The sequence below is a fragment of the Cutaneotrichosporon oleaginosum genome (assembly GCF_008065305.1).
Source record: "Cutaneotrichosporon oleaginosum strain ATCC 20508 chromosome Unknown ATCC20508_contig01, whole genome shotgun sequence".
Lineage (NCBI taxonomy): Eukaryota > Fungi > Basidiomycota > Tremellomycetes > Trichosporonales > Trichosporonaceae > Cutaneotrichosporon > Cutaneotrichosporon oleaginosum.
Window position 1 is genome coordinate 1,935,020 of NW_027072170.1, and position 26,129 is coordinate 1,961,148.

The window sequence follows — 26,129 nt, forward strand, 5'->3', positions numbered from 1 at the left end:
ATGCCCACCGCGCCGTCCGCGTACCAGTACATGCCCGGCTCGCCGTCGCCGCTGCCCATGCACCCGAGCCAGTTCAGCAACTCGCGCAAGCACCGGCGCGTAACCCTCGAGCACGACATAAACCGCCTGCAGGAGGGCGGGCGCGTGAGCTCGATCAAGAACGTGTTCGACAGGGACGAGCCGCCCAGCCCCACGCGGCCGCGCGCCGAGCGCGTCGGGTCTAGACACACTTCTGTGCGTCGGGGATAGATGATCTGCGAAGAAAGGGAAAGAAATCAGGAAAAGCTGGGCTCAACAAAGTTCGCGTTGTATTTCTAGATCTTGTATATGTGATGCCAGTGTGATTGCGAGCGTATCGTCTGCAGGAAGAGGCGGGCGTCGTGGCAGTGCCACATAGAGCGATTCGTGCAACTGACACAACCTTTCCAGCATTGTCGTCGGCTTCTTCTGCTGAAATCCTAGTACGTTCAGTGACCGTGGCAAAATTACCGCAAGAGCCTCACCTACCATCACAGATAAATGTACATGCTTACATATATGCACACTCGCTACAAGCTAACGCCCATCCGCACAGAGCTCAGATCGCATGCGTCTCAATACCGACAACCTTGACGCCGCGCCTGCGCGGCACGCGGTCCGTGAGATTGTTGCACCCCCACACACGGACGTGCTTGAGCGCCGGACACCCCTCGAGAATGTCTTTGAGCGTAAAGTCCGTGATGTGGCGGCACCACCCAAGGTCGAGGTACGACAGGTTTGGGCATCCGGCGAGGAGAGCCACGTCGTCGGCGGGCACGTTGCGCCATCCCTTGAGGCTGAGCCAGCACACAGTGCTGCCAGAGTGCGCGATCAGCGCGGTCAACGCTTCGTGTGCCAGGTCGTGACCCTTCTCCAGGTCAATGTGCACCAGGCCCGGACGCTTCTTGGACTTGAGGGTTTGGAAGTACCGACCGACTCCGGCGTCGCTAAGGTCCACGCCCGCGAGGGCGAGGCTGGTGAGTTTCGGGCAGCCAGCGATCGAGGTGAGGATCTCGTCGCTCAGCTCAGTGTTGTGGCCCAGATCCAGAGAAGAGAGGTTCTTCCCCACCGCCGTGAGGAGTGTTTCCACCGCGTCGTCGCTGATCGCCGTGCCCGGTGAGGATATAGCCAATGATTCGAGCTTGTTCAACTTGGCAAGAGGCGCAAGGAAGTCGGAGTCCATCTGCCCTATCTCAGCGAGTTTGAGCACACGCAGATTCGGGCAGTGCTTGACAAGCACCTCTATTGTCTCGAGATCAATGCGGGGCGACTGAGTAATGCTAAGCGATTCTAGCTCCTTGCCTCGCGCTTTGAAGAATTCGATCCAGCCTTCTTTGCGCACAAGGAAGGGGCCAAACAACTCCAAGTGCTTCAGTTTGCGCAGCTGCTTCGCCCAGTGCACGAGAGTATCCGTCATCATCTGGCCGCAGTACTGCAGGTTGAGGCTCTCGAGGTTGGGACAGAGGAGGCCAAGGGTGACAAACGCATTGTGATCAAGGTCTGTTGTCAGCTTGATTAAGGGGTCTTGACTCACTCGTGACGTCGTACATCGTCAGCTCAGTGCGGTCGGCTGAGAAGAACAGCTTCGCCGTCTCGGGCGTGAGCCGGCGGCTTTTGGAGATGACCTTGCAAACATGGTCCATTCTATCCGCCCCAATCTCGCCTAGCGCCTCAACATCTTCAATGAACCGGCCGATGATCTGGAGGTCAGAAACTGAAATCACGAAGCCAACGTACCTCGATGCAAATCTGAGAGAGCACAGGAACGCCTTTTGTCACCTCGTAGTGGACAATCTTATTACGCGCGTCCTTCTTCGCCTTTGCTGGGGCTGCAGCTGCCTTTCCACGGGGCTTCTTAGCCTTAGCGTATGGATCGATGCCCAGGGGTCGGCAGCAAGGTGTGCAGAGCCAAGTTCGAGGCTTGCGAGGATGTTCCTTGGTGTACTGAGTCTGAGGTGAGCGGGGGACACGATAAAGGTGGGAGTTGTAGAGTGCGCACTCTCCATCACGTCCCACCTCCTTGCACTCACCACCGGGAACCGCCTCCCACACTCCCCGCACTCCATCATCTCCCCGATAGCCTTGAGGATAGAGGGCGCGGCACCAACGGAGGCAGGCGTCACGCTCCCGCTAGCGGCGGGCGTAAACTCATCAGAGTCATCGTCACCACCAGGGGCGTCGTCGAGGTCGTCACTGTCTACGGAGATGGCGCGGCGGCGCTTCCCCGGACGGGCCACCTCCTCGTCTTCGGGAGGCGGCGGTGGAGGCGCTTCATCGGTAGGCTCCTCGCGCCGCGCGTAGATGTTTGTGTTAGGAGCTTCGACGCCGAGGCCCTGGGGTCAGCATCAGCCTACCAAAGGATGGAAGAGGAAGGTGGGGAGATGGCATTGAGAGACGAGACGAGCATGGGTGGAGGTGCGCGAGCGAGTGGGGAAGGGGAAAGGAGGCAGGCTCACAGCAAGGAAAGAGGTTAGAGCCGAGGTTGGACCACGAACAGCGCCGTCGACAGGGCGACCGCGGCGGGGTGGCATGGTGGAGACGCTCAAGTGTGATGAGGAGAACTGCAACTCCAGTGTCGAAGCAGCTGAGGTGATTATGACTTTGTCAGGGTGAGTCAACCGGTGACGAACCGGTCGGAACCAAATTGAGAGCGTGAGGCTAACGATTGAATCTCCAGTCTTCAAATCGCTGGATCGCTGGGCTGCACATGTGCGATGAATGCATGATCGGACGTCAGATAGGGTGTGGTGGTCATGACTATGAGAGGGAAACTAATCGTGCAGGGGAATCGCACAAGTACTCATGCACGAGCTCGAGCTATGGGAACCGGGAATATGCAGTGTCCTAGCACTAGCGCATCGAGCGCTTAGTCGACCCAGAACTTCTGGAGAGCAGAGGATATCTGCTTGACGCTGTGGGTGCTCTTCGTCTTGCGCATTTTGGCCTCCTTGTCTCTGCTGTTCTTGATCATGTCGGGGTTGTTCTCATCGCGCTGCTTGGACAGGCTTGCATCTGATGCGGACGGGCCGGACGAGGCCGAGGCCGAAGCAGAAGCAGAGCTCGGTCCCGAGTTGCTGTGGATGTTGGAGAGGCCGCTGGGACCTATGGCAGTGCCGCTATTCGAGCGCGAGTTCGCGAACGAGCCGCTGCTGGAGCCACCGCTATGCACCGTCGCAGGCCGGCGATCCTCGTGGAAAGACACGCTTCGTGAGTTGCTGCTCATACCTGTCGGAGTTGGGAGCATCTGAGAGTGCCTCAAGCTGCTAGGCGGTGGATGCGCTGAGCCGCCCCGCCGCTCGCCATGGCCAGGCACACGCTGGCGACCGCGCCCATCGTTGGCCGAGTATTCCGCGTCGTCCCAATACACGGTTTGAGAGCGTGGCATCGTGGAGGATCGTCCGCCATTAGCACGGGGAGTGGCCTCATCCCTGCCGCCGTCCTGCGGCGTGGTTACTCCCCCAACGGGCGAGTTGATGGCGATGGTCTGTGGCCTCTTGCTCCCGCCGTAGCCCGACTCGCCGGTGGCCTGGCGCGAGAGGGGGGCAGGAAAGGACGGCGGTTCAAAGTCGAGTGCCGGTAAAGACATGCGATTCAATGACGAGGATGAGCCTCGGCGAGCACCCCCATCTGCGCGGATGGGTGGTGGCATCGGCAGGCCACTGTACGGCGAGTAGGGCGCTCCGGTGTACTGAGGTCCCATCATCGGCCCGCCCATCGGCGCTCCCATCGGCGCTCCCATCGGGCCCGGCATACCCGGGTGCATGAAGTAGTCACCCTGGGGATATCCAGGCGCAAAGGCAGCCTGCTGGAACAGCTGGTCCGGGAGGCGGGTGTCGCGCATGAGGAGCTTCTGGAACGCCAACACTGTGTAGAACGCCTCGTTACCAGCATTTCCCAGTGGCGCGTGGGGCGCAACTGGAATCTGCAAGTGATGGAGAAGCTGGCGCAGCGACACGAACGGGTGGTTGCGCTCCCCGACGCCCGGCACACCCATACGCTGCGCCTGCTGCAGCAGGGCGAACTCGAGTTGCAGCACATCGAGCTGCAGCACGTTCGGAGGGAAGGTCGTGGCGTGCGGCAGTGGGATTGGCTGCGGTTCTCCGATCGACAGCAGGATGAGGGTGTTGGCCCCGCCGTCAGTATCATGTGATGCGAGGGCGCCCAGTGAAGCCCTGTGGTACGATTAGAACAGCCGTTGCGGGATCATCGACAGCGCCCAGTACTCACTCAACGATGCGCTCGACACTCTTCTCCGAGGTGAACTGGCTGCGCCCGAAGCCATACGCCCGCGGAAAGTTGGGAGGCGCCGTGTTCGTTCGCTGGGGTGTTAGCGAGAAGCGCGAGGGACAGATGAAGCTGCAACTCACCTTGTCAACCCATTCCTCCATGACATAGTGCGCTTTGCGGTAATTCTTGTCTGGCACAGGTGGCCAGACATCCTTTCGCGACGTCAGCAGTGGCCCAGATATCCGCGTAAGCCCACACTCACGACCGCACGGAGGTTGGCGCATCGGAGAGCAGCCAAGCCGACCTCGAGCATGAGGCCCTTGCCACCTTGTCCAGGCCGTGCCATGACTGTACGTCCATGGCCTGGCACGAAGCCCTGCGGTGGCCCACCCTTCTCCCACCAGGTCGTCTTAATGCAGGCCCAGGTGTAGCCCTGACCGTTGGTGCGTACACCGGCGGCCGCAGCCGAGTCATCGTCCTCTGCGCCGGCGTTGAAGAGCGCAGTCACAACCCCTGGCTCGCCAATGCGCACGCGTGCTCGCAAGTGTGAGAGTTCTGCCGGAGCCAACGAGCCTGACAACTTCTTGTAGCCTTGCAAGTCGGTGATGTTGATGATACGATGCAACGTGCGGGACCGGGCGGGTGCTGGGTCGAGCGGCATGATCGACGGGGGGTCCTTGTCAAGCGTTTCTCCAAAGCTTGGGGATGTCAGTACATCTCGGTGTCCCTCTAACAGATGCGCAACTTACCGCGTTTTGATCATACGGGCGAACAGCGCAATCTGCTCTCTCCGCGCTGCGATGTGCGCCCTTCCGGTGGCGCTGTCGACGACGACTGTGATCAGCTGCCTTCCTTGCCTGGGCGCAAGCGTCATACGCACCCATCGCCTCCCATCCGAACCCGAGAAAGTCGTTGAACGACCGAAAGTAGCCTCCCCATGATGCGTCCCACCAGTCAATGTTCTGCGAGTCAAAGTCCCCTCTAAATTGTCAGCGCATCGCGATACTTGGCAACTCACAGGTACGCCGCATAAATGGAATGTAGGTCGATCTCGAACTCGGCGGGGTTGCCGTAGCGAGTGTTGTCTCCCATTGCCGTGCAGAGTGTTCGGAGGGAAGATTAGACGGAGGGTGACGACGAGTCAAGAGGAGACGAACTCCGGAAGCGAACAAGTTGAGATGAGTTGCCGGTGATCGTCGTCGGGCAGGGTTGTGAGCTGGAGTGTGTGTCTTGGCTGCAACGTATGAGGGTGACCGCACTGACCTCTCAACGACCTCGGGCGGGCGGGCGGGTGGGTGTGGGAGAGCGAGACCCCGAGGGGAGGGGAAGGGGGAGAGAGAGAGAGAAAGAGTGAGAGAGAGCACAGAGGAGAGGAATGACGAATGACGAATGGCAGAGGCGAGCGTCGTCAAAAGGAAGGAAGGGGAGGGTGCGCGCGCACAGGAGTCTTGATGATCGCACTGGGCGACGTGGACGACCTGCCTGCAGTAAACGGAGGAGGCGAGGGGCGCAAGAGTGCGGGCGTGCGTGGTGCGACAGTTGCAAAAGGAACGTGTTTAGGCGACGAGCAAGGGCAAACGGACGAATGAGGCGGATGTGAGGAGGAGGCCGAAGGGGAGAGCGATGCGGGCGTCGGGGTATGAATTAGGATGTCTCGGGCGAATGCAATGAGAGAGAAAGTTGATAATGGGACAATTGACCGCTTGGGAAGGGGAGGGGGGGAGGGGGTGGAAGAGGGGAAAGCGAGAGTTGGGAGGAGGGGATGTAAGGGAGTTGTTGACGAGGTGGAAAAGGATGGCGTGTGATAGCTATGTGATGGCTGGGGCGACGGCTGGAGGGAGGGGGAGGCAGCGGACGGAGGATCGGAGGAGTGGGCCAGTAGTCGAGGAGAGTGGCCGCGGGGTGGAGGAGGAGGGGGGAGAGGAGTGACCGGAGTGGGTCGTGGGTTGTGGGTCGTCCTGTACTCGTAGTGGGTGAGTGGTGACTGTCGATGGGGGGGGAAGGAGAGAAGGGGAGAGAGAGAGTGTGTGTGTGCAGTGTGTCTCACGCCCCCTTGTGAATGCAGGGCGCCCTGTCCCATCTGTCCCCTCTGTCCCATGTCCCAAGTCACAGGCGTCTCAGGTGATTACAACGGGCTGTGCACTCTTCCAACTAATCCAGGGGTCTCAACAAGGGGGAATAGAGACCAGGCTAGCATAGCAGCCAAGCAGGCGCGTCAGCTGCGGCATTCCATCATGTCCTCCCACAACGCGCGTGTCATTCTCCAGCGGCCAGCCAGCCAGCAGCAAGATGCCCCTGACATACACCCACAGGTTGATCAAGTCAATCCTATATTCAATCCCGCTCTCTTCCATATCCTTCAACTCTCCTGTATCTCCTATTAGCCTCTTCCATCACACCTACTGTCCAGATATCGTCCTCGCCTTCTCATTGCTCCTTGATCTCTTGGCTTTTTGCGTACCTGCGTACGCCGCCCTCATCAGCACAACTCTGCACACAGCTGGAGGCAGTCTTCAGGCATTCGATGATCGCCCTGATCCCCGTCCCTTCGTTGTCTCCCTTCATCTCTCCGATTGGTGTGTCAGCGCGACTGTCGCTCACATCATCCAATTTTGACGATCACCTCTTTCTCTTATGATCTTGTGGGGTTGCGTCCATATGCGTGTTGAACTGTAGTATTGCACAGCAGTACATGTGGTCAGTAACCGCTGTTCTCCTCATTGGCAGCACCTATCCCAGTGTCTCAGATTACACGGCACGCGCCATGTGCGACATGCACCTGCAAATCAGAGGTGACGCGCCCGCCAAGCCAACCCATGTCCACGTCCGACCGGCGCGACCGGCCTGTTGAGCAATGAGACCCATGAAACAGGCGAGGACGCCAAGAGTGCCACACGGGAAATGATTGAGTTTAAAGAATCTGCCAACACCCCACCACATGTACTGCACACGCGACGCGTACTCTACTAAGGTTGTGAGGGCGCGGTCGGGCGCGTCGTGACTGCTCAATGTGGCTAACCGAAACAAGGTTGCCCTGTCTGTCATGCCCGACTGGAACGGCATGGACGGCAGCGACAGCTAGTTTGCTCGACGAACCGACCCAACAACGAACTACTCGTTTCAGGCCGTGCCTCGAGCCTGGCGCCTGTGTCCTCGTCACCATTGCACTCATCCTGCATGCATGTCTCCGCATGTCCTGCATGTCCTGGCCGTCTCATGAGAACAACCTCTGCTGTCGAGCGTCGAGGTGACAAGAGTCCAGACTCTTGGCTATACGGCTATACCCTAGACCACCCTACGGAATGGATTGCCGGACCGCTGCGCACCGGGCTCGCTCCGCGCTCCAGCATGCAGCATCGTGCAGTGAGCAGCTTCGGTGCATTCGGTGGGGGCGGTGGGATCAGTGGGAATCGTGGCTAGCATGCCGGCTCAAAGACTGCGTAGGCCGCCCATCCTGGCTACCACCATCACGCTCTTCACGCCCGCTTACCAGGTAACCAGCCCCGCGATGGCTTCATGTCCCACGCTCATCTATTCTGGTACCAGGTGACAACTAACCCCCAGGCTAAGGACCGCGGCCAGTGGGAGTAGAGCGCGGCGGGCACAACGTGAGCATAACTTTGCCCAGCTCGCTCCGGCCAGTACGCTGGACGCTGATGCAAAGCGTCAAGCGGTTCCTGGCAGATCGCAGATAATAAGGAATGGCTCGTGTGATCGTGTGATTCTGCGGCGCAGTCTAAAAATGATCTGCAGTCTGGGGCGCCCAGTCGTCATAGGGCGCAAATAGAAGTACAGGTGAGACGTCGCCTTCCTCCATCGATCCCATCGTTCCATCATTTATTCCATCATGATCCATCATCCTCCATGATTCAGCATCAGGTCCGAGGATGGTTCTCTGCGGCTCCACAGTACGCACACTTGGCCGAGCTTTCCAGTCTCCGCAGTCTGGCGTCACTGACGAGTCGCCGCGTTTTGCCAGACGCTGAGCAGCATGAGCAGAGAGAGGAGCATCTAGCAGCGGTCCCGAGCGCAGATCGCGCGGCAGACGTGCTTGTCCAATCGTACTGGATGTCTTCTGCATGCGATCCACTCCAGATCATGTGGAAGTGGCGGCATGGCATATCACGAGCGGAAGCTGATTACAGAGTTGGAGCGGAGGCTGATTGCGTTCGTGGCCGAAATCAGATCAGCAATTTCCAGCGCAATTGGGTGGCCAAGTCTCCATCCTCCGCAACGCATCAACAACAAATCCATCCTCGCCTGGCGCATGCTCCGAGCGCTCCGCCGTATCGCAATGACAACAGCAGTACCTCAGCGGCCCGTCATCGCGGTCGTGGGCACCACAGGCGTGGGCAAGTCGAACCTCGCTGTGTCGCTGTGCAATGCTCTCCCCTCGCTCTCTGCCTCCTCCACCCGCCCTCTCCCGAGCAAGGGCAAGGTCCTCTCCGCCGACTCGATGCAGCTGTACAAGGGCATGGACGTAATCACGAACAAGGTTACCGTGGAAGAGCAGGGCGGTGTAGAACACTGGGGCTTGGATGTTGTGCAGCCCGGCGAAGACGGGAGCTGGGAGGTCGGGAAGTGGTGCAACGCCGCGGACCGTGAGGTGAGCTCCACCGTATCCCCGACTGACGGCAGCTTGAACACACGCCAGAGTCCACGCTCCCCGTCATATGCGGTGGCACACACTACTTCATCCAGCACTTCCTCTTTCCGCCCGATGAGCTGGTTCTCGACCGCCAGCGGGAGGAAGAGCGGAAGAACGACGCCCTCGCGATCCGGTGGACGCCGCCGCGCGCCATGCCGCCCGTGCCGGAGGACATGGACCCAGATCTCCTCCGTCTTCTGGAGACCTTCTGGCGCAACGACGCCGTGTACCCGCCAGAAGGGGAGGCCGAGGCCTCCGGCTCTCAGCGCCTCACCTCCCGCCCCGTCGCCGAGACAGACCACCAGCTGCTGAGCTTGTGGCGCGTGCTCGAGGCTGTGGACCCGAACGACTCTGTGCGCTGGCATTGGCGCGATGGGCGGAAGGTGCGCCGCTCCATCGAGCGCTGGTGGGAGCGCGGGGGCGGGGAGGTTGAGGCCGCGGAGTCTGGGAGTGGGCGGAGCGCACGCTTCCGCACCCTCATATTTTGGGTGTACGAGCCACTCGCGAATCTCAAGGACCGGCTCGACGCCCGCGTGGATAAGATGGTTGAAGTAGGTGTGTTGGGGGCGTGGCTGACAGTAGAGCGGGTTGTTGGACGAGATCGCGGAGTTGCGACAGATCGCGCGGCGCGTGTATGGGAGCGAGGAAGCGACAGACATGTTCGAAGGCATCTTCCAGGCCATTGGTGAGGCCTGGTGTGGCCAAGCTGACGGCAGGATATAAGGAGTTTGCGGGGCTGCCGCTTCCTCAAGAACGACCGTTCGAGAACCCCGAGTTCAGGCGCATGCTTGACCTCATGAAAATCAGTACGCACCGGTACGCCAAGAGCCAGATCAAGTGGATCAAGAAGCAGCTCCTCCCCGCCGTCCATGAGGCGCGCTCGCGGGGCGGCGACGTGCACATCTACGTCGTACCTGGTGGCGCGCAGGGCGAACCGCTGGCGCAGGACATTATGGCACGTTTCTTGCGGGGTGAGGCCTTGCCGGATCCTGCCACGGTGGGACATCCGGAGGCCGCGGAGCTGCTGAAGATCCTCGCGGCGGAGCCGGCGCGCGTAGCGGATACAGCGGAGTGAGTGCGACGCGGAGCAGCTGACCCCAGCCGCCAAGTTCTGAACGCGAGGCGGATATGCGAGGACTGCTCTGCGCCCGGCAAGCCGTTCTCTGTCCGTGAAGTGGACTGGAGCATGCATCTCAAGTCCAAGGTTCACAGATTGTGAGAGCGAAGCGCGAAGTTGCAAACTAACTCCAGAAACACGAAGTACGGGGGGATGAGCAGGGAGGAGTTCACCGCGATGCAGAAGGCGCAGGGGCTCGCGCGGAAAGCGGCGTTGGACGCCGAGCGAGCAAAGGCGAAATTGGCGTCTGAGGCCACGGAGAGCTTAGCATCGGAGACGAAGGAGAGCATCGCATGTGAGGCGAAGGAGAGCGCATTTGAGGGCGCGTAGATTGTATGCATTTCTCCGTTCTGAGCTGTTCACAGTCATAAAGGTGGAGTAGAGGAGAGGAGTGCACTAGGTGGTCGACCTCCACTTTCAGGGATTCAGAAGTTGCATCAACTCACTTTGTCAACAATCCCCTCTAGCTCTTCCTCCACATCACCATGGACGACGAGGAAGACTTCCACTCGCTCAACAAGGTAAGCTCTCCCTCTTCCACCTCTGACCGCAGGGCGTCTTCGTGATTCCATTCAAGGGCGCCGGCGACGCAGGCCCAAGCCGCCCTCTCGATGCAGTGTACCACAACGTTAACGCGGCCTACGCCCGGGCGCACAAAGTACGCTGCTCCGCGACAGTCCTGACCACAGGACTACGAAGAAGACCGCGCCGAGGAGCAGCTCGACGTCATCCGCGAGTGGCTAGAGCGGTGTGATGCCCCTTCGGTGCTCAGCCCGACGTTCAAGATCCGGCGCGTGCCCGTCGCGCTGATGCAAGGTGAGTCTCCTTCTGGTTAGGCTGATGGCAGGCGTCTCGCCCGAGATCCCGCGCCAGCTCCCGGATCTCACGCGCGCAACGTCGCTCAGCGGGCGCGATCTCGCAGACGTCGGGACCGCGACGCGTGCCCTCGCGGTTGGATTCCTCGGCGAGGCGGTGAGCTTTTGATCGACGCAGCTGACGCCAGGCGCTGGACGCGAAGAAGGCGGGCCGCACGCCGCTCGACGAGGTCGAAAGGTGGTGGGGGAAGCTGCGCGAACGCCCAGCTCTGCTGGTTCATGTCGAGCAGGCACAACTTGTCCCGACCACCGTGCTGGCTGAGCTCGTGTACATCGTCGGGTGAGCTGAGATGAAGGAGGAAGCTGACTGCAGGTTGCATAGCATACCTATCCGCCTTCTCTTTGGCGTGCCGAGCGTCTCCACATTCTTGGCGGGGTGGACGCCCCTCGACCCCAGCGAGATTGATATCTCCGTTTTGAGGAGCACGAGGCGGCCCCGTGGGGCTGTCGGTGCTGTTTTGCAGGTGCGTCTCGCTATATAGGGCACGACTGACACTAGACTGCACGCGATCGCTCAGCTGCCCCCATCACTATCTCCGAGGAGCTGGCAGTCGAGCTGCGCGCCGAGGATGACCGGCTTGGCGGTGGCGCGGCGGCGACCCTCAAGTCACTCCGGTGGCTTGTGCTGCGCCACAGCCGAAACTCTGTGCTGGCGGCGCTGTCAGATGCAAGCGAGGAGAATCAGTAAGCTGCCTTGAGGACGAGCTGACTTCAGACCGGCGGCTTTGCAAACACTGCGAGAAGCACTGGCGTCGGAGGAGGCCGACGAGCTCCTCACATTGGGCGTCTCGCCAGATCTCTCCTATGTGAGCTGGTCTACCGCGCACAGAGCTGACAACAGACACAGAACCCTGCTCCACGGCTAGCTCTCCTACAAGCTCTCAGCAACCAGGACGCCTTCCTCCCGCCATCAGAGGACCACGACGCGCTCAAAGAGACGGCAATGCTGCACTCGCTCTGGGAATCTGCTGGCAAGACCGTGAACCTGTGGGACTGGCTCGAAGGGTTCCGCATGATGATTCTCTCGCAGAAGCGAGCGGAGGAAATGCCGGATCCCACAACGCCCAGCAAGAGGGCGAAGAGGAGGCGAGAAGAGGAAGATGAGGAGGAAAAGCTGGAACTGAACGAAGATGAAGACGCGCGCGCACACGCCCGCTTCATCCGCTTCGTGGAGGAGGCGCGGTTGATGGGTCTGGTGCGGACACGAGGGAAGAAGGGAGACGACGTGGTGAAAGGGGCACTTTTGTAGCAACATTGCGATTTATGCATCGACATCACGACGCGTTCAAGCGTGTAGCGCAGATGACGTCAACCGCCTGCGACGGATTATTGATGCGACTGCCTTCCTTTCCGCATCTTGCCTCTGCTCATTCTGCCATCTCTTACTCCATCCATCTTCCATTCTCCCATCTTCGCACTGATGTCACGATGAGCACAGCCGACCTCCTTGCCGAGATTGGCACCAGCACCGCTGCCGAGCTCGTTATGGGTGTCGCGTACACCAGTGAGCCAATTACGCGACACGACTAACCAAGCCACACCCCCCGGCCCAACTTTCTTGCCTGAGCTGGACGCTCTACTCCTCTCGGCTCGCCCACACGTCGGCGGCTCGTCTTTGCAGCGCGGGGATTTGGTGGAGCTCACTGGCGCCAGCGGGAGCGGCAAGACGACACTCGCGACGTTTCTACTCATGACATCCCTTCTACCGCCATCTCTCGATTTGCCAAATGCTCGGGGCACGGCCTCCCCCACCCAAACCTCATCATACGCCCCCGTGGATGATGATACCTCTCGCGACGGGGCGATTCCTATCGGCGGCCGCGGCTCGTCCGCCGCCTTCCTCGCGCCTCCATCCCACCCACCCCTCCGCCTGGCTGACTCACTGCGCGCCCACATTGAGCGCTGTTGCGTTGCGGCCGGTATCACCCCCGCCTCAATCCGGTACCTCATCGACGATGCTGTGCAGGAGTCGCTGGCCCGCCTCATCGTCATCCGACCTCGTCCCCGCGCAGCGAGCTGGGCGATCGCGCTCCATCGTCTTCTCTCACTAAAGGGCGACGTGCCGGCCTTGGTCGTGGTCGACGGGCTGGGCGATGGCTTCTGGCCCGAACGCTGGGCTGAGGAAACTCACAAGCCCTCCAAACCCCAGCCTGGCGCAACACGTACGGCCGAGGAAGCCTGCATGCGCGACGTCTGGGACCAGCTCACGGCGCTGCGATCTCTGCTCGGCGCCGTGGTCGTCGTCACAGTCCAGGGATTGCGTCCCGCAGCGCACGGCGGGCTGTTCAAGCCCCACCTCCCGGCGCCATATCCCTCGCCCGTTCATCAAGAGGGTAAGCCATGGCCACTCAATGTCCACATCACGCTGCTCGGTCCCTCGCGCGGCCTGCAACTGCCAGCGGAGTGTACCCTGGCCGAGGCGCTGCGCGAGCGCCGCAGACCTGACGTGCGGACGTATCATGCCCTCGTACGCGTACCCGGCGGTGCAGGCGCAGTTGGGACACCTTCTGGCGCGCGCTTCGCTTTCGGCGTGAACGAACATGGCCTTGTGCCATTCAACCCTAGCTGAGCTTTCATCATCATCACATGCCCCATCTCACAACTTCATATCATGCATCTATACCCTCTAGATTTTGCTCTTCTGGGCCTCCTCAACCGCCTGCTTCACAGCCTCCACCGCGCGAGTGTGCATGTCCTTGCCCGCCGCGACAATACCCTCGTTGCCCTTGAGCGTGCGGCCGACCGAGAAGTCCAGTGGCTTGCCCCACATGTCCGAGCACACGCCGCCCGACTCCGCGATGAGCAGGGCTCCCGACGCGTGGTCCCAGATCTTCTCCTGGTAGTCCTTGCCGCCGCTGTACTTCGTGGGGATGCGGAGGTAAACACCGCCCTCGCCGCGCGCGAGGCACGCGTACTTTGCCTGCGAGTCCATGCGCAGCGATGGCCGCTGCACGCCAAGGAGCGCGCCGATGCGCTGCTGGATCCCATGCGCCGAGTGTCCGGCCTCGACCGACTCGAGGAATGTGAGGGGGTTCGAGGCGGGCGGGCTTGGGGGAAGGGTGAGCTTGGTGTAGTTTGCGCTGTCAAGGGGGCGCTGGAGTTAGCTGTGTCCAGAGTGTCGTGGCGACTCACAGACCACGAGCCCTCGCCGCGCACGGCGACCATCAACACGCCCTTTCCGTTGGGCACAACCTCCTCGCCGATCGCGGCGGGCTCAGGGCCGAGGTTGGGGCATCCGATGACGCCGAGCTCGACGGCGCCGTCGACAATCAGAGCGAGGCACACGGCGAACTGCTGGTGACGGATGAAGCCGGAGGTGCCGTCGACAGGGTCGATAGTCCAGAACCGGCCAGATGCGCCGCCCGTCGCCGAGCCGGCGTCGATGGCGGTGAGGATCCTGGTGTCAGCGTGCTCTCTCCTCACTTTCCGGGCCGTCCTCTGCGTCCATCATCCTGTACCCCTCCCTCTTCTCCTCCATCCCGCTCACGCCTGCCCACACGCCCACCACCGCCCACTCACTCATCCTCAGAGAACGTCTTGCCCTTCCCCCACCCCTCCTCGCGCCCGAACCCGGCGTTGACGAGGTCCACGACCTTCTCGCGCAGCGGCGCGTTGGCGCGCAGCTCGCCCGTGTCCTCCTCGCCGATGATTTCGTCCTTGGGGAAGTGCGCGAGGAGATGCAGGCTGATGAGCGCTTGTGCCGAGAGATCGGCGACTGCCGTCAGTGCCCACCTCCTCCACCACCTTCTCCTGGCGCAGCGATGCCACCGCCTACGCACCAGTGACGGGTGACTTGTCCTTCTTAATCACGGTGTCCTTGGACACGAGTGTGTCCTGCACGTTTTTCGTGCTGGCGTCAGCATCGCATCGAGAGAGAGCGCACAGAGAACAGCCGCGGAGGACGGAGAGGATGGCGAGCTCGGCCTCGGCCGCGAGCTTGGTGAACGGGAGCGAGGACATGGTGATGGTCCTAATAGTCCTGATGTGGGGGCGGGGGCGGGCGAGGGAGAGACGGCGAGCCACAAGATGGAGCATTAACAAGTTGTGGCGTTGTTGACGGTGGTGCACAACTAACCGGATCGAAATCGGGAATCGGCGGTTTGCCGGCGGCACGTCATCTTGACATTCCCATTCCGCTCACGTTCACGCACACGCTCGCTCGATCTGATGAGCATCCCGGCCCCCGACTTCGACTCCGCGGCGCTGTCGCTCCCGCTGCCCCATCCCGAGGCGTACGCGGGCGAGCCGCGCGAGTATGCGCGCGCGCTGATGCAGCGCAAAGAGGAGATCGAGAAGGAGATTGTGCGCGACACGCCAGCGGCGCTGACGGCAGGACAGGCTCAAGGACGTGCTGGCTACGGTGCGCTGCGGCGTTGCAGAACTGACGATAGCATGGCGCGTCGGCGGACACGGCGCTCGTAGACCCCGAAGGGTATCCGCGCGGGGACATTGATATTGTGCGTTCTGCGAAGAAGGGAGCTGACGCCAGTACTCGATTCGGCATGCGCGTGCCGCCCTCGTCCGGCTCTACAATGATCGCGCGGAGGTGATGCGCCGCCTGGCGAGCGCGCTCGAGTCGGCGTTCGAGGTCGACCCCAACGCCCCGGCCCCCGCTCCTTCCCGCCCGCCGCCGAACGCGTCAGCGAACACGAACGCGAACGGATACCGCGAGGGAGGCGGCATCCCCGACGCATGGCCCGCCGCGCCCATTGCGCGCGTCAACAGCGTTGCCGCTACCAGCCCCGCTGCTGATGCTGTGAGCTGGCTCCAGGTGCTTGCTGACAACAGGGCCTGGAAGCGGGCGACATCATCTACTCGTTCTCGGGCATCACCGCGCCTGCCGGCATCCAAGCCATCGGGGCTGTTGTGCAGCGTTCTGAAGGCGTAAGTCACACCCCTGCTCAGCTGACACCAGCAATCCCTCACTCTCCTCGTGCTCCGCGGCGCCGAGCGCAAGATGCTCCGCCTCACGCCGCGCACATGGAGCGGGCGCGGCCTGCTCGGCTGCCACATCCTCCCAGCCTAACTCTCCATACCTCAGACCTCTGTACATCGTTCATGCGCATATGCATGTTAATCTATCTTAGACGAGGCGCTTCCCGCTGTCGGCCGGCTTGGCCACAGGCTTGGCCTCGGCGACGACGGCAGGTGCGGCGGCGACGGGCACCTCGACGGCGGGCGCCTCCTTGGCCGCCTCCTCTGCTGGGACAGCGACGACAATCTCGGCAATCGGCTTCTGCTCCACCACCGTCGCGACCTTCTCAAGCACGACGGGCGCGGTCACGGGCGCAGGGGGCGTGAGGGGTGGCGCATCGGGCAGCGCGGCGATCTCCTCGCGAAGAGCGGCGCGCGCCTGCTCCACCTGTGTAGCGGGACGGCGGAGGGCGTTGCCCACACGCAGGCCCGTCGCGCTCTCGACACCCTCAGCGGCCTTGGAGCTCCACTGCGCCGCCTCGTGGCTCGCGCCGCGCAGGCGGTCCACAGCCATGTGCCAGTGCATCTCGAGGTTCTGGTTGAAGGCGTCGTGCTTCGCGGCAAAGTCCGGCGCGTGCTTGTCCTCGAGGTCAGAGACGTACGCGCGGAGGTTGTGTGCCGTCTTCGGGAGGAAGTATGGGAGAGCAGCGAGGGCGAACGTCGGCGGCGCAAGGAAGCGCACGGGGAACGAGCGCGTGCGCATCAGCACCGAGCCCGTCAGGCCCGCGACGAGGACGTAGATGATGCCCGGTGTCAAGTTCTCGTCCTTGGGAACGACGGACTTGACCTCGCCTGCGGTTAACATGCGGACCGTGGAGAAGGACGAGAAATAAGAGTCGCACTCACGCTCAACGCTCCGCTCAAAGTCGATCCAGCGCGACACACCCTGCTGCACCACGCCGCGCACGCTCCCGACCGCCTCGGCCGTCGCCTCGCGCGCAGTCGCAATGTGCTCGGACAGCGGGTTGTGGTGCACTACGAGCGTCACAGTCCCCTCGTCGTTGGGGTTTTCGTAGATGGGTAGCTGGAAGTTAGCGGGCGCGCGCACACGAGCAGTCCGCCGGCAGCCGGCGTGGGACCAACCTTCTCGCCGTTGGGCGCACGGCCGGGGTGCACGAAGACGACGGCGCCGTCGTCGGCGTACGCAACGGTCGTGGCGGAGGCAATCACGGCGCCTCCGACGGCGGCGGCAGGGCCAATAGATCCCCGGAAGAGACGCTGGAAGGCCGCCATGGTGGTGAGTAGCAATGAATGACCGGCAAGCCAGCCGAATCTCAGTGACCTCAGTCACCCAAGCCGACATGGCGGTCGATCTCGGACATCCACCAGCGGAATCGCCACGTGGCGGAAATTTCCGGTGTGGCACTCTGCATCTCCGGCCGTCCGGCCGGTTGTACCGCGACTTTCATCACCAACGCTCCCTTCCGTGATACTGTCTTGGATCACTGCATAAAATACACCACAATGGCTACAGGCCGCCCTAGCGCAGCCGTTCCAGAATCTCGTATGTACATCAATTTTTGTTCTTGGCGACCTTTGGCCGCACAGGCACGTTGCGCCGAGGAGTGGACTTGGAGTCGCCATTCGAAACGGTACTCTTTCTGCGACGCTTCCTCTCGGGCGCCGAGTCAAGGTCATCCTCGGTCGAGGACTTGCGACTCGGCGGCACAGGCGGGGCGTTGGGAGGCACGCCACCTTTTGTCATGAACGCTATGCCAAGACGTTGGAGTGGGTCCGCCGAGTCGAACTTGGCCGGCAAGAAGACGATTGGCAGAGTCGTGTCCGGCATGGGAAGGTGGAATGCCTGGACGTCAGTGTGTGGACGAGACAGATGAGGAATCAAGAACACTCACCACGCCCTCGGCATGGAGTCCCTGGACCATGTTCACAAACGGAGCGATGTTCTCATCGTTGCACAGGACCATGCCCATGGTCACGGGGAGCAGGCCTTCACGAGCCAGCGTTGAGACAGGTATCATTGTCGCAGTGCAGCTCTCCGTCATAGCGGGTCCCGAAGGATAAGTGAGGGCCTCTGGCCAGGTGTGCGATTTCCTGCAAGAACGTATCAGTACACAGTCGCTCTAGGTCAATGCTGAAAACTTACCACAAGTGGCCCGAGGCGGCCTCTCCGATAATCAGAACGTTGAAACGTCCTCCCCCTCGCCCACGGATTGTGAGATCGCCCTTCCACACGGCCACCTTGCCCTCCTGAAGATCTCGGAATGAGGGCGAGAAGAACATGCACATCGGTGGTGGCGGAATGAAGGGCACATCGGGTAATGGCAGTTGCAAAGTCGGCGCCCGAGGGCGTGGCCCTCTCATCGCGATTACCGTGCCCGCAGTCTGCGCTGTTTCAGGAGACACGGTGGGAATGTTTGTGCTCGCAGAGGTCGCGGACGACAGCATGGACCCGCCGGACACGAAGGGCGAGGAGATCATGTACTCCACTGGCTCCTCCGCGTTGCTTGATGTGCCTGCGCGCGTGACAAATGGGTCGTTCTCGGTGGGTGTCACCACTGTCGCAGGCGAAGCCTGCGTAGAGGCCTGCGCGGTACTGTTAGACTTGGTCCACTCTGGTTGGGAGGGGCCAGCGCTGGACGACACGCTTTGAGACTCCCGAATCCTCTCGTCTTCTTCCATTTCGGCCAAAATGGCATCGATGCCAGTCATGGCGTCCCCGGCCCCTCGAGATCCCGGACGGGGCACAGTGTCGAGAGGGTCAGAGATGTCGATGGGAGGCAAACCGAGAGCGGGGGAGAACTCGCGTCTGGGCGTCAAGCCGGACCCAGACGGCAACGTTGTCGAAAGCGATGGCCATTCCTCTCCTGGGGTGAAGGTTGTCCATTGCGAGAGCTCTTCGCTAAGTCCCTTGGTAGGCGTCCATGCCCCGTATACTTGTCCGTCTTGGAACGCATTGACGACGAGGGGAGCAGTAGATGCCACGTAGTTTGAGAGCAGTCCAGCAAATACGTTGGTCTCGTGAGGTCGAGCGGCAACATTGTAGAGCGCTTGCAACGATAGAGCAGCTGATGCTGACGGAGTTCCTACGTGGACGTTTGATCCACCGGTAGCGAGGGAGAGGGACATCAGGACATTCGGCCATAGCCCTTGGCTCGTCACCTTTGGGGTCAGCTCGAGCAGTCTCATGAAACTCACAGCAGCCGGACCGCCACGCTTCCAAACTTCGGAGAGGATCCGTGCGACGCCAACTTGCCCTACCCCCTCCACTTCCACTGTGCGGTTAAGCGCCAGCCGCCACGCTTCCGAGTTCGATGCAGTACGCTCCAGTCCAAAGCCCTTCTTTGGGGTCAACAGCTTGTTCTTGGGGCTGGTGGAGACAACGGTGTCGCCTTCCAGTGCAAACGTCGCCTCGAAGGGCGGATTAGACTTGGTGCCAGACTCAAAGTTGTCGAAGTTCAGGAGACTCTCCCACGCCGCGGGACTCGAGATGCCGTTCGAGAAGGGGCCAATCTCATTCCCATATCCAGACAGAGCGTCGCCAGTCGGGGGCCCGATCTTGGAGGCTGGAGGCGTGCCCCCAACGACCCAAGGATAGTTGTTTGCGCCCGTGACAGTGGATCCAACAGCAGGAGGGAAAGACGACCGCCTTCTGTGCAGGCCACGTCTCATGGCTGCAACTTGGGCAGGGGCGGCGGAGATAATGGGTAGGGGCGAAGGAGCTTCCACTGGCGTATTTAAGAGAGATTGTTCGGCGGATGCGGTTATGGGGGGACGGGAGAGGGGGTGAGGTTGATAGTTGCGAGTAGAAAGGCCTACGTCTGGCGGCGACTGAAGAGGACGTCGAGACTGTGTGTCAGTTCTGGGAAGGTGCGAAAGGTGCGGATGTGCACAGAGGAGGGTGGGGCGTAAATACACGGCGGTGGCAGATGGCGAGCAACGCCAGTCATGAGGGTCAGGCCGAACAAGAGCCACGAGCCATCGGCCTAGCGAAATGCGCCCAAACAAGCCTCTCACTCATGACTGCGAACTGCTGGATGCGTGCTGCTGAATAGACCTCGAGCGTACTCACTTCTCCGGCCTTGAATCGCAACTTGTCTGGAGACACGACGGGGGAACTACAAGTCAGAATGAGGGCCTTGAAGGAAATGTGTGTCAAAGAGGTGTGTACTCACGACAGGATCTGTTTGGGAAGGGGGTCTGGGAGGCGGCTGGGAGCGATGACAGGCGACATGTTGGCAGTCAACCAGTTCTCACGAATCTCGGGAATGCGTATTGAGAGCAGAGGGCAATGCCATGCGACGGTATTGCAAGACAAGCTTCAGATGCAGCAGCGGCGAACCGGTAATGCCGAGGGAGAAAAGGACGACGATGCGATGTGCAGCGGTGAGGTGGGACGAAGCGATTCGCGCTGATTGCGATGGCTGCAGCTTGTAGTGGTGGTATATGCGCGACTGGGCTGGGCGTGGGCGGCAAGTACAGACGCTTGGACAGTCGGTGGCGACGGATGTGTTGAGGAGAGATGAAGAGGACAGAGTTGCCACGATGGTGCCGAGGTGTGCCGGCCCAAGTAAGCGTCTGTTGAGGCTGCCAGCGGCCGCAATGTGTATCAGGCTTAATCAAGCCACCTGTTGCCGCCACTGCGTTGCTGGTGAGTGAGTACAGGGGAAGAGAGAGCTAAAGAAAGAGGGATGCGGGGATAGAGACGAGTGTGGATCAAAGGGCTAGCGGATTCACGGCGGACGGCGGAGGAGGAGAGATGAGTGTTGACGACGGACGACGAAGAAAGGATATGAGAGGTTACGGAGGGTGCGCAGTGGATCGGTGGATCGGTGACCCGGTGGAACGGTGGGAAGGGGGAAGTTTAGCGAAGGTATGGGAAACACGGCAGGCGGCGGGTGGCCAGGCAGCCAGGCGACGGCAGGCGCACCGGCAGTGCGTAGATGGCGGTGACTTTGTTTCCGACCCTACCGCCATCAGTGTACTTTTGCATGCTTGTCCTGGGAGCGTGGCATGTCAGTTCACCAGCAAGCTGGGTCACCACGGCGTAACCACCGCGGCCGCGCTCAAGAGGTCGGTCGGAGAGGGCGGAGACGCTCAGGACGGACAGAGACGAGGATGACGGGTGGGTGGCTAATGGCTAAAGGGCTCATCAATGCCGGTCGTGGCCTCCCCTCTGCCGCAACTCAACACACCCAATATAGTGTTCTCCATTCCCCGCGCCCCTCGGAGCACGCGCGCTGGCCCTCGATCTGCCCTCTTTCAGCTATAGACAAACGGCAACTGCCGGCCTCTCAGGTCCCACCAAGGCCACCCACTCTTGCCAGGTCTGCCGTTGTCTTCAGGCGAGCAGCAGCAGAGCAGGGATCGATTAGTTTACAAGTTTAACCCCCCATGCTGGCGCATTGTGCCCTGAAAGCAACATGCGATTGGCGTGACGACACAACACTAGCAGAGTCTGGACCGGACCCAAGGGCCAAGGGGCCTTTCCGCTTGCCGCGTGGGTGCACACATGAGCCCTTGAGGCCTTTCAGCGCTCTCGATTCTTCTGTTTCTGACTTGTACTTGATCGCTTCCAGCTTCTAGATCCCACCACAACTTTGGCCGTGTGGTCATACGACCACTGGCAGCGCGGATGAAGATGGGTTCAAGGAGCCAAGCCGAGTACCAGGGCCGCTTCGAGGTTCGGCGCAAGCATACCACGCAACACGCAGGAGATCAGCAACAAAAAGAAAGTACGATGGATGGCCGTTGGGCGCGGCGTGCGTGGCGCGGGGTTTCAAGTCGCGAAATCTGAACTCTACGTCACAGGCACTTTGAGGTACCTCTCGACATGTATCGTGCGCCATTCTCCCAGCGCCCAGTATTTTCTCTGCGTCTTCCACCAGCGTAAAGGTAAAGAAAAGAAAAAAAGATAGGGGACTCTTTCCCCTGTCTAACTGACGCGCGCTCCTCCGTCTCATCGGACACTGCGTCATTGTCCTCTTGGCCTCTGTCCGTTCTGTCTGACATTAACATCACGGGCACCCTCAAACCGCGTCGTACTCCACTATGACAACATCATACCACTTTGCATCCAAGGCACAACATGCGCAGCCCGCGATTGTACGCACTCCTCACCAGATTTCCTGGGTCAACGGACCTTGGTCAAAATATCTGATCTTCTGATCACTGAGCCGAGGGGCCGCGGTTGCATGGGTCGATAACCCGGTCATATGATCTGAGTTTCGCAGCCGCCGTTCCTTGTCAAGCTGCACGCGAGGGCTTGTCTTCGCAGTGATCAGCCTGACACCAGTCCACATGTGACCTTCAGATCATGGAACAGAGCGGCGACTTTGTCCAGCCTGACGCAGCGCTAAGAACGGGAGATCTGCTATATTTTTTGTCGTTCTTCCCCCCCTGGGACCTGGAGGAGCTTGTTGTCGATAAGCCCGTTGCACTGTTGCATTCCGTCCAACCCGAAGCTCCACAAATATGGGGTCTGAAATATCTGAGACCATCCATTACAGCTTGAGGCATTATTGTGATATTGTGGAGAATGCAGGATGCGGGATCAAGATTGTGGTGATCTCTTCATCTTGCATGACGTCGGGGAATGTCACCTGTACCGCCCTGCGCACCGGCGTTGTGGGACATGCGCACGCCGCGAACGCGTCCCAGTGTCCAGATAAAAAGCGCCTCGTTTGTACGCCCCGCTCCGCACAGACCCGCCCCGACGCCACATACGTCGACGCCTCCAGCACCGAGAGCACGCCTTGGCGCCTTCGTGCTCCGTGCCCGCTTGTTTCCCGTCCCTCGGCATATGCGGCATGCGGGAATTGGGCAACTATGGGGAAGAGGGGCCTGGGTGTGGGGGGAAAAGGCATGGCAGGGGTGGATGATGTGAGGACTGCGAGATCTGATACAACATGTGTTTCAACCACCGCTCATCTGTTCATCTGATTTGTCTGCACCGCATCTCCACTTCCCCACTTCTCCACCTCTTCATCACTCCATCTCTCCACCTATCCACCTGCATTCCTCGGCCTAGTCTTCTCACTCCACTCCGAAGTCCGACGCTTTCCCGTTTACTGATCCAGTGACTCACTCACTCCATCCATACCTCGTGAAACCCTCGACGCCGCTGTTCCAGCGTTGCGCAATCGCCGTCACACATCCGGACTGGACACTCACCGCACCTTCCCTCGCAGCTCGTACACAGCCGCGGCTCTCAGTGAATCAGTGGAGCTGTGCTATTCTCTCAACTTTCCCCCTCTCACTGCCCCTTCTCCAAGCGGAGACCACCGCCAGTGGTTGCGCGGCCATCAGAAGACCATTGCTGCGGCGCGTTGGCCTGCTCCGACGCACTTGCATCATCTTCCTTCAAAGCACAGGCCTCGTGTACCACACGGACATCCCTCGTCACTCCACTCCCCAACGCTCCTACGAACCATGAGCTCTGCTCGCGCTTCTGTCCTACCGTCTCGAGCCGCGTCCACCCGTTTCAGCCCGGGCACCTCGTTCGTCGAAGATGGTGGCAGGCATGCAGTGACAATCATTCAAGGCAAAGGTGGGATCCCATCCCGCCGGGGATGCTTACCTTGCAGCGGCCGGGGTGGAACTTGGGATCGCAGCATTCAATTGGGACACTGGACGAGTGCGTCTAGTCATACTCACCTCCACTGACCTTCCCTCAGATTACACTTACGCAGGTTTGCAGCTTGTGCGACCAGAGCTAACCACTCCCGCAACAGGTCGCTGACACATCGCGTGAGGCGGCCAGTGCGCGTCTGCTAAGATGCTAACGCATGCCTAGTTTATGCCCGTACAATCCAGCATCTCCACCTTCACTACCCCAGCGACGTGTTGGTGGCTGAAACCTCTCACAGTGCTGGCTATGGCAATGTCTACGCCAAGGCCGAATCGTCCAGTAAACTTGTTGATGCGATCCAGAAGGAGATCGGCATCAAGTGCAGCTATCTTCAGCGCAGCGTGTGGAATGCCGAGATGGGTGGGCGCAGTGTGGCGCGTGGTTGACAGAAGGTTACGAGGCGGTCAAGCGCTACTGCGTCGAGGATCCGTACAAAACACCTTTCATGATGGTTCTCTCTGACCGCTACTATGCGCAGTGCGCCGCGGCTGCTCTGCTCCACTGGCTGGCTACCAGCCATTCCATGTCCTTCAACTGTGCTTCTCTGAAGATCGAGTACGAGACGGTTCGCGGTGAGTCTGAGGTTCGAAAGTACTGACGCTAGGTCAAATGTTCATCGACGCAGAGAGTGTTCGCAACCTCGAGATCGTACAGAACAACCTCAGCAAGAAGACGCCCAATACTCTGTTCTGTGAGCACCATCCACATGTAATCTCAGCCAACGTCGAGCCATCCTCAATTCTTGCTCCACACCCATGGGATCGCGCACTCTGCGAGCCTCGCTGCTTCAGCCGTCCAATGGCGAGTGTGCACGCGGGTAGTATTTTAACGATTTAGACAGGAGCGTGATCAACAACCGACTTGACGCGGTGGAAGGTATATCCATGCACCATCTATGCCGCAATATGTCTCTCACATTTGCAGAACTAATCGATAACCCAACCAAACTTCGTCTCGTCCGCAAATCGCTCAGTTCCATTAGCAAGGTAAACAATCTCATGATGGTCTTGTTTCTTGTCTAACATAAGATTGATCTAGACAAACTAATCGCGAACGTGCGCACTTTCCTTTGGCGCCTGACTCATCCACAGCTCTCTCAGGACATAGGAAGCTCCGAGTACCCATCGTTGACTGAGTTTCGCCTCGGCAACCTGCTCAGTCTGCGCAAGGTTGTCAAGGAGATGGCTGAACTCTCCGCTGTGCTTCAAGGCTCATCGGCCCATCTGCTTGAGCTGAGCTCCAAGGTACGCTCAGGCCGGCAATATTGACGATAGGTGCTTTCCGACAGGGTGCTCGTGGTGATCGCAGACATCCTCGACGGTGCGTACTGGACAGCAGGCTGATCTTAGAACGCCTTTCTTCAGACGTGACGACCAATATCAAGGCGTCAAAGCGGCAGCTGCAGAAACACGCGAGGCTGTATGCTGTCAAGAATGGTATCGACTCTCTTCTTGACGTCGCACGGTCCACACTGGCGGAAAATGAGGCAGACATCCACGCCCGTATGTGCCACCTCGTCATGACTGACGTTAGTTAAAGCTCAAATTGAGGAAGAGTACGACTTTGAGCCCATGCTGGAGTGGAGCGAGGCTGGGTACCGCTTCAGCGTACCAACAGAACTCGTGGACCGACGTAATCTCCCGCGCGGCATGCTCAACGTCGAGCGCAGCAAGAAGTACATCAAGTTTACGACACATGAGCTTGTTTGATTCTTCGCCGGCACAAATTGACACTAGCTTAAGCGCAATGCCCGCATGAAGCAGTCACAGCAGGAAGTCTTCGTGATGAGCGACAAGTTTGTCTCGTCTATGGTCCGCGAGCTCGTGGCCTACCTGCGTGAGTCCGAACTTTGGCCTGCAAACTGATCACCAGCGAGTCTGTTCTCGGGATCGGATGCTGTGAGTGAGGGTACACAACGAACATTTGACATTAGATCGCGCTTGTGGATGTGATCACCAGTTTCGCAGGGATTTCCTCTAGTGCGTTTCAAAGCTTGCATAGCTGACCCAGGTCAATCGTATTGTGAGCTGCCAACGCATCAGCAACTGAGGACAGGTCGCCCCAAGTTTGGCAGTTCCATTGAAGTAGGTGTGCTATTGAAGTAGGTGTGCTGGGCCAAAACTCATTCACCCAGATCAAGAACGGCCGCCACGCCATCCTCGAGGCGACGCTCCCGGCCGGGGATATCGTTCCCAACGATGTCTTCGCTACGCACGGAAGCAGCCACTTTCAGATTATCCAAGGGCCCAAGTACGCACAATTGTGACTGTGCTCACGCCAGCATGTCGGGCAAGAGCACGTACCTGCGCCAGATTGCCTTACTGACTATCATGGCGATGGTTGGGTGCTTGTGAGCTGTTCCTGCTCCCGTTGACTCCAGCCTACCTGCCGAGTCAGCCATCATTTGGCTCCCGGATTGCCTGCTCTCCCGCCTCTCCAACGACGGTGACCTGCTAAATGCAGTGTTCAGCTGACGGGCAGACAACATGCAGAAGTCCCTGTCAACTTTCGCAGCCGAGATGGCGACGTCCGCCATGATTTTGCGTGGGTTCACGACACCTTCCGACTGACACCAGGCATGGCAACGAGCCGCTCACTCGTGCTCATCGACGAGGTGGGTCTCCCGCATGCGCGCTAACATCAGCTTGGCCGCGGGACGTCACCCATCGAAGGTGTTGGCCT

The 26,129-nt window shown here is 60.2% G+C and overlaps 10 protein-coding genes across 10 annotated transcripts; 4 read left to right on the top strand and 6 right to left on the bottom strand.

The window, feature by feature from the left end:
• Window positions 1-577: 577 nt before the first annotated feature.
• On the bottom strand, window positions 578-2,549 carry COLE_00781 (uncharacterized protein; the record flags this gene model as incomplete). Its single annotated transcript, XM_018426348.2, has 5 exons — window positions 578-1,518; window positions 1,553-1,718; window positions 1,756-1,968; window positions 2,049-2,351; window positions 2,475-2,549. 5 exons carry the CDS (start codon window positions 2,547-2,549, stop codon window positions 578-580), a joined length of 1,698 nt encoding a protein of 565 aa, XP_018281944.1.
• A 335-nt stretch (window positions 2,550-2,884) lies between these two features.
• COLE_00782 (uncharacterized protein) lies at window positions 2,885-5,337 on the bottom strand (the record flags this gene model as incomplete). Its single annotated transcript, XM_018420186.1, has 7 exons — window positions 2,885-4,190; window positions 4,246-4,337; window positions 4,386-4,457; window positions 4,508-4,943; window positions 4,995-5,079; window positions 5,126-5,226; window positions 5,264-5,337. 7 exons carry the CDS (start codon window positions 5,335-5,337, stop codon window positions 2,885-2,887), a joined length of 2,166 nt encoding a protein of 721 aa, XP_018281943.1.
• Window positions 5,338-6,534: 1,197 nt separating this feature from the next.
• COLE_00783 (uncharacterized protein) lies at window positions 6,535-6,861 on the top strand (the record flags this gene model as incomplete). Its single annotated transcript, XM_018422019.2, has 1 exon — window positions 6,535-6,861. One exon carries the CDS (start codon window positions 6,535-6,537, stop codon window positions 6,859-6,861), a length of 327 nt encoding a protein of 108 aa, XP_018281942.1.
• A 132-nt stretch (window positions 6,862-6,993) lies between these two features.
• On the bottom strand, window positions 6,994-7,308 carry COLE_00784 (uncharacterized protein; the record flags this gene model as incomplete). Its single annotated transcript, XM_018419477.2, has 1 exon — window positions 6,994-7,308. The coding sequence occupies one exon, from the start codon at window positions 7,306-7,308 to the stop codon at window positions 6,994-6,996; it is 315 nt and encodes a 104-aa protein (XP_018281941.1).
• A 1,231-nt stretch (window positions 7,309-8,539) lies between these two features.
• COLE_00785 (uncharacterized protein) lies at window positions 8,540-10,340 on the top strand (the record flags this gene model as incomplete). Its single annotated transcript, XM_018422018.2, has 6 exons — window positions 8,540-8,851; window positions 8,884-9,444; window positions 9,476-9,578; window positions 9,610-9,964; window positions 9,995-10,108; window positions 10,145-10,340. 6 exons carry the CDS (start codon window positions 8,540-8,542, stop codon window positions 10,338-10,340), a joined length of 1,641 nt encoding a protein of 546 aa, XP_018281940.1.
• A 155-nt stretch (window positions 10,341-10,495) lies between these two features.
• Window positions 10,496-12,134, top strand: COLE_00786 (uncharacterized protein; the record flags this gene model as incomplete). Its single annotated transcript, XM_018420667.2, has 9 exons — window positions 10,496-10,531; window positions 10,564-10,668; window positions 10,700-10,826; window positions 10,858-10,982; window positions 11,014-11,165; window positions 11,199-11,349; window positions 11,385-11,569; window positions 11,601-11,691; window positions 11,727-12,134. The coding sequence occupies 9 exons, from the start codon at window positions 10,496-10,498 to the stop codon at window positions 12,132-12,134; spliced, it is 1,380 nt and encodes a 459-aa protein (XP_018281939.1).
• A 1,377-nt stretch (window positions 12,135-13,511) lies between these two features.
• Window positions 13,512-14,845, bottom strand: COLE_00787 (uncharacterized protein; the record flags this gene model as incomplete). The annotated part of the gene is made up of 5 exons (XM_018424740.1): window positions 13,512-13,979; window positions 14,018-14,282; window positions 14,405-14,600; window positions 14,665-14,735; window positions 14,769-14,845. The coding sequence occupies 5 exons, from the start codon at window positions 14,843-14,845 to the stop codon at window positions 13,512-13,514; spliced, it is 1,077 nt and encodes a 358-aa protein (XP_018281937.1).
• A 207-nt stretch (window positions 14,846-15,052) lies between these two features.
• On the top strand, window positions 15,053-15,911 carry COLE_00788 (uncharacterized protein; the record flags this gene model as incomplete). The annotated part of the gene is made up of 6 exons (XM_018419476.2): window positions 15,053-15,187; window positions 15,219-15,245; window positions 15,277-15,342; window positions 15,375-15,641; window positions 15,674-15,769; window positions 15,801-15,911. The coding sequence occupies 6 exons, from the start codon at window positions 15,053-15,055 to the stop codon at window positions 15,909-15,911; spliced, it is 702 nt and encodes a 233-aa protein (XP_018281936.1).
• Window positions 15,912-15,968: 57 nt separating this feature from the next.
• Window positions 15,969-17,092, bottom strand: COLE_00789 (uncharacterized protein; the record flags this gene model as incomplete). The annotated part of the gene is made up of 3 exons (XM_018419975.2): window positions 15,969-16,651; window positions 16,706-16,883; window positions 16,943-17,092. The coding sequence occupies 3 exons, from the start codon at window positions 17,090-17,092 to the stop codon at window positions 15,969-15,971; spliced, it is 1,011 nt and encodes a 336-aa protein (XP_018281935.2).
• A 280-nt stretch (window positions 17,093-17,372) lies between these two features.
• Window positions 17,373-20,051, bottom strand: COLE_00790 (uncharacterized protein; the record flags this gene model as incomplete). Its single annotated transcript, XM_018419475.2, has 6 exons — window positions 17,373-17,663; window positions 17,713-17,911; window positions 17,964-18,979; window positions 19,016-19,666; window positions 19,890-19,935; window positions 19,993-20,051. The coding sequence occupies 6 exons, from the start codon at window positions 20,049-20,051 to the stop codon at window positions 17,373-17,375; spliced, it is 2,262 nt and encodes a 753-aa protein (XP_018281934.1).
• Between the last annotated feature and the right edge of the window lie 6,078 nt (window positions 20,052-26,129).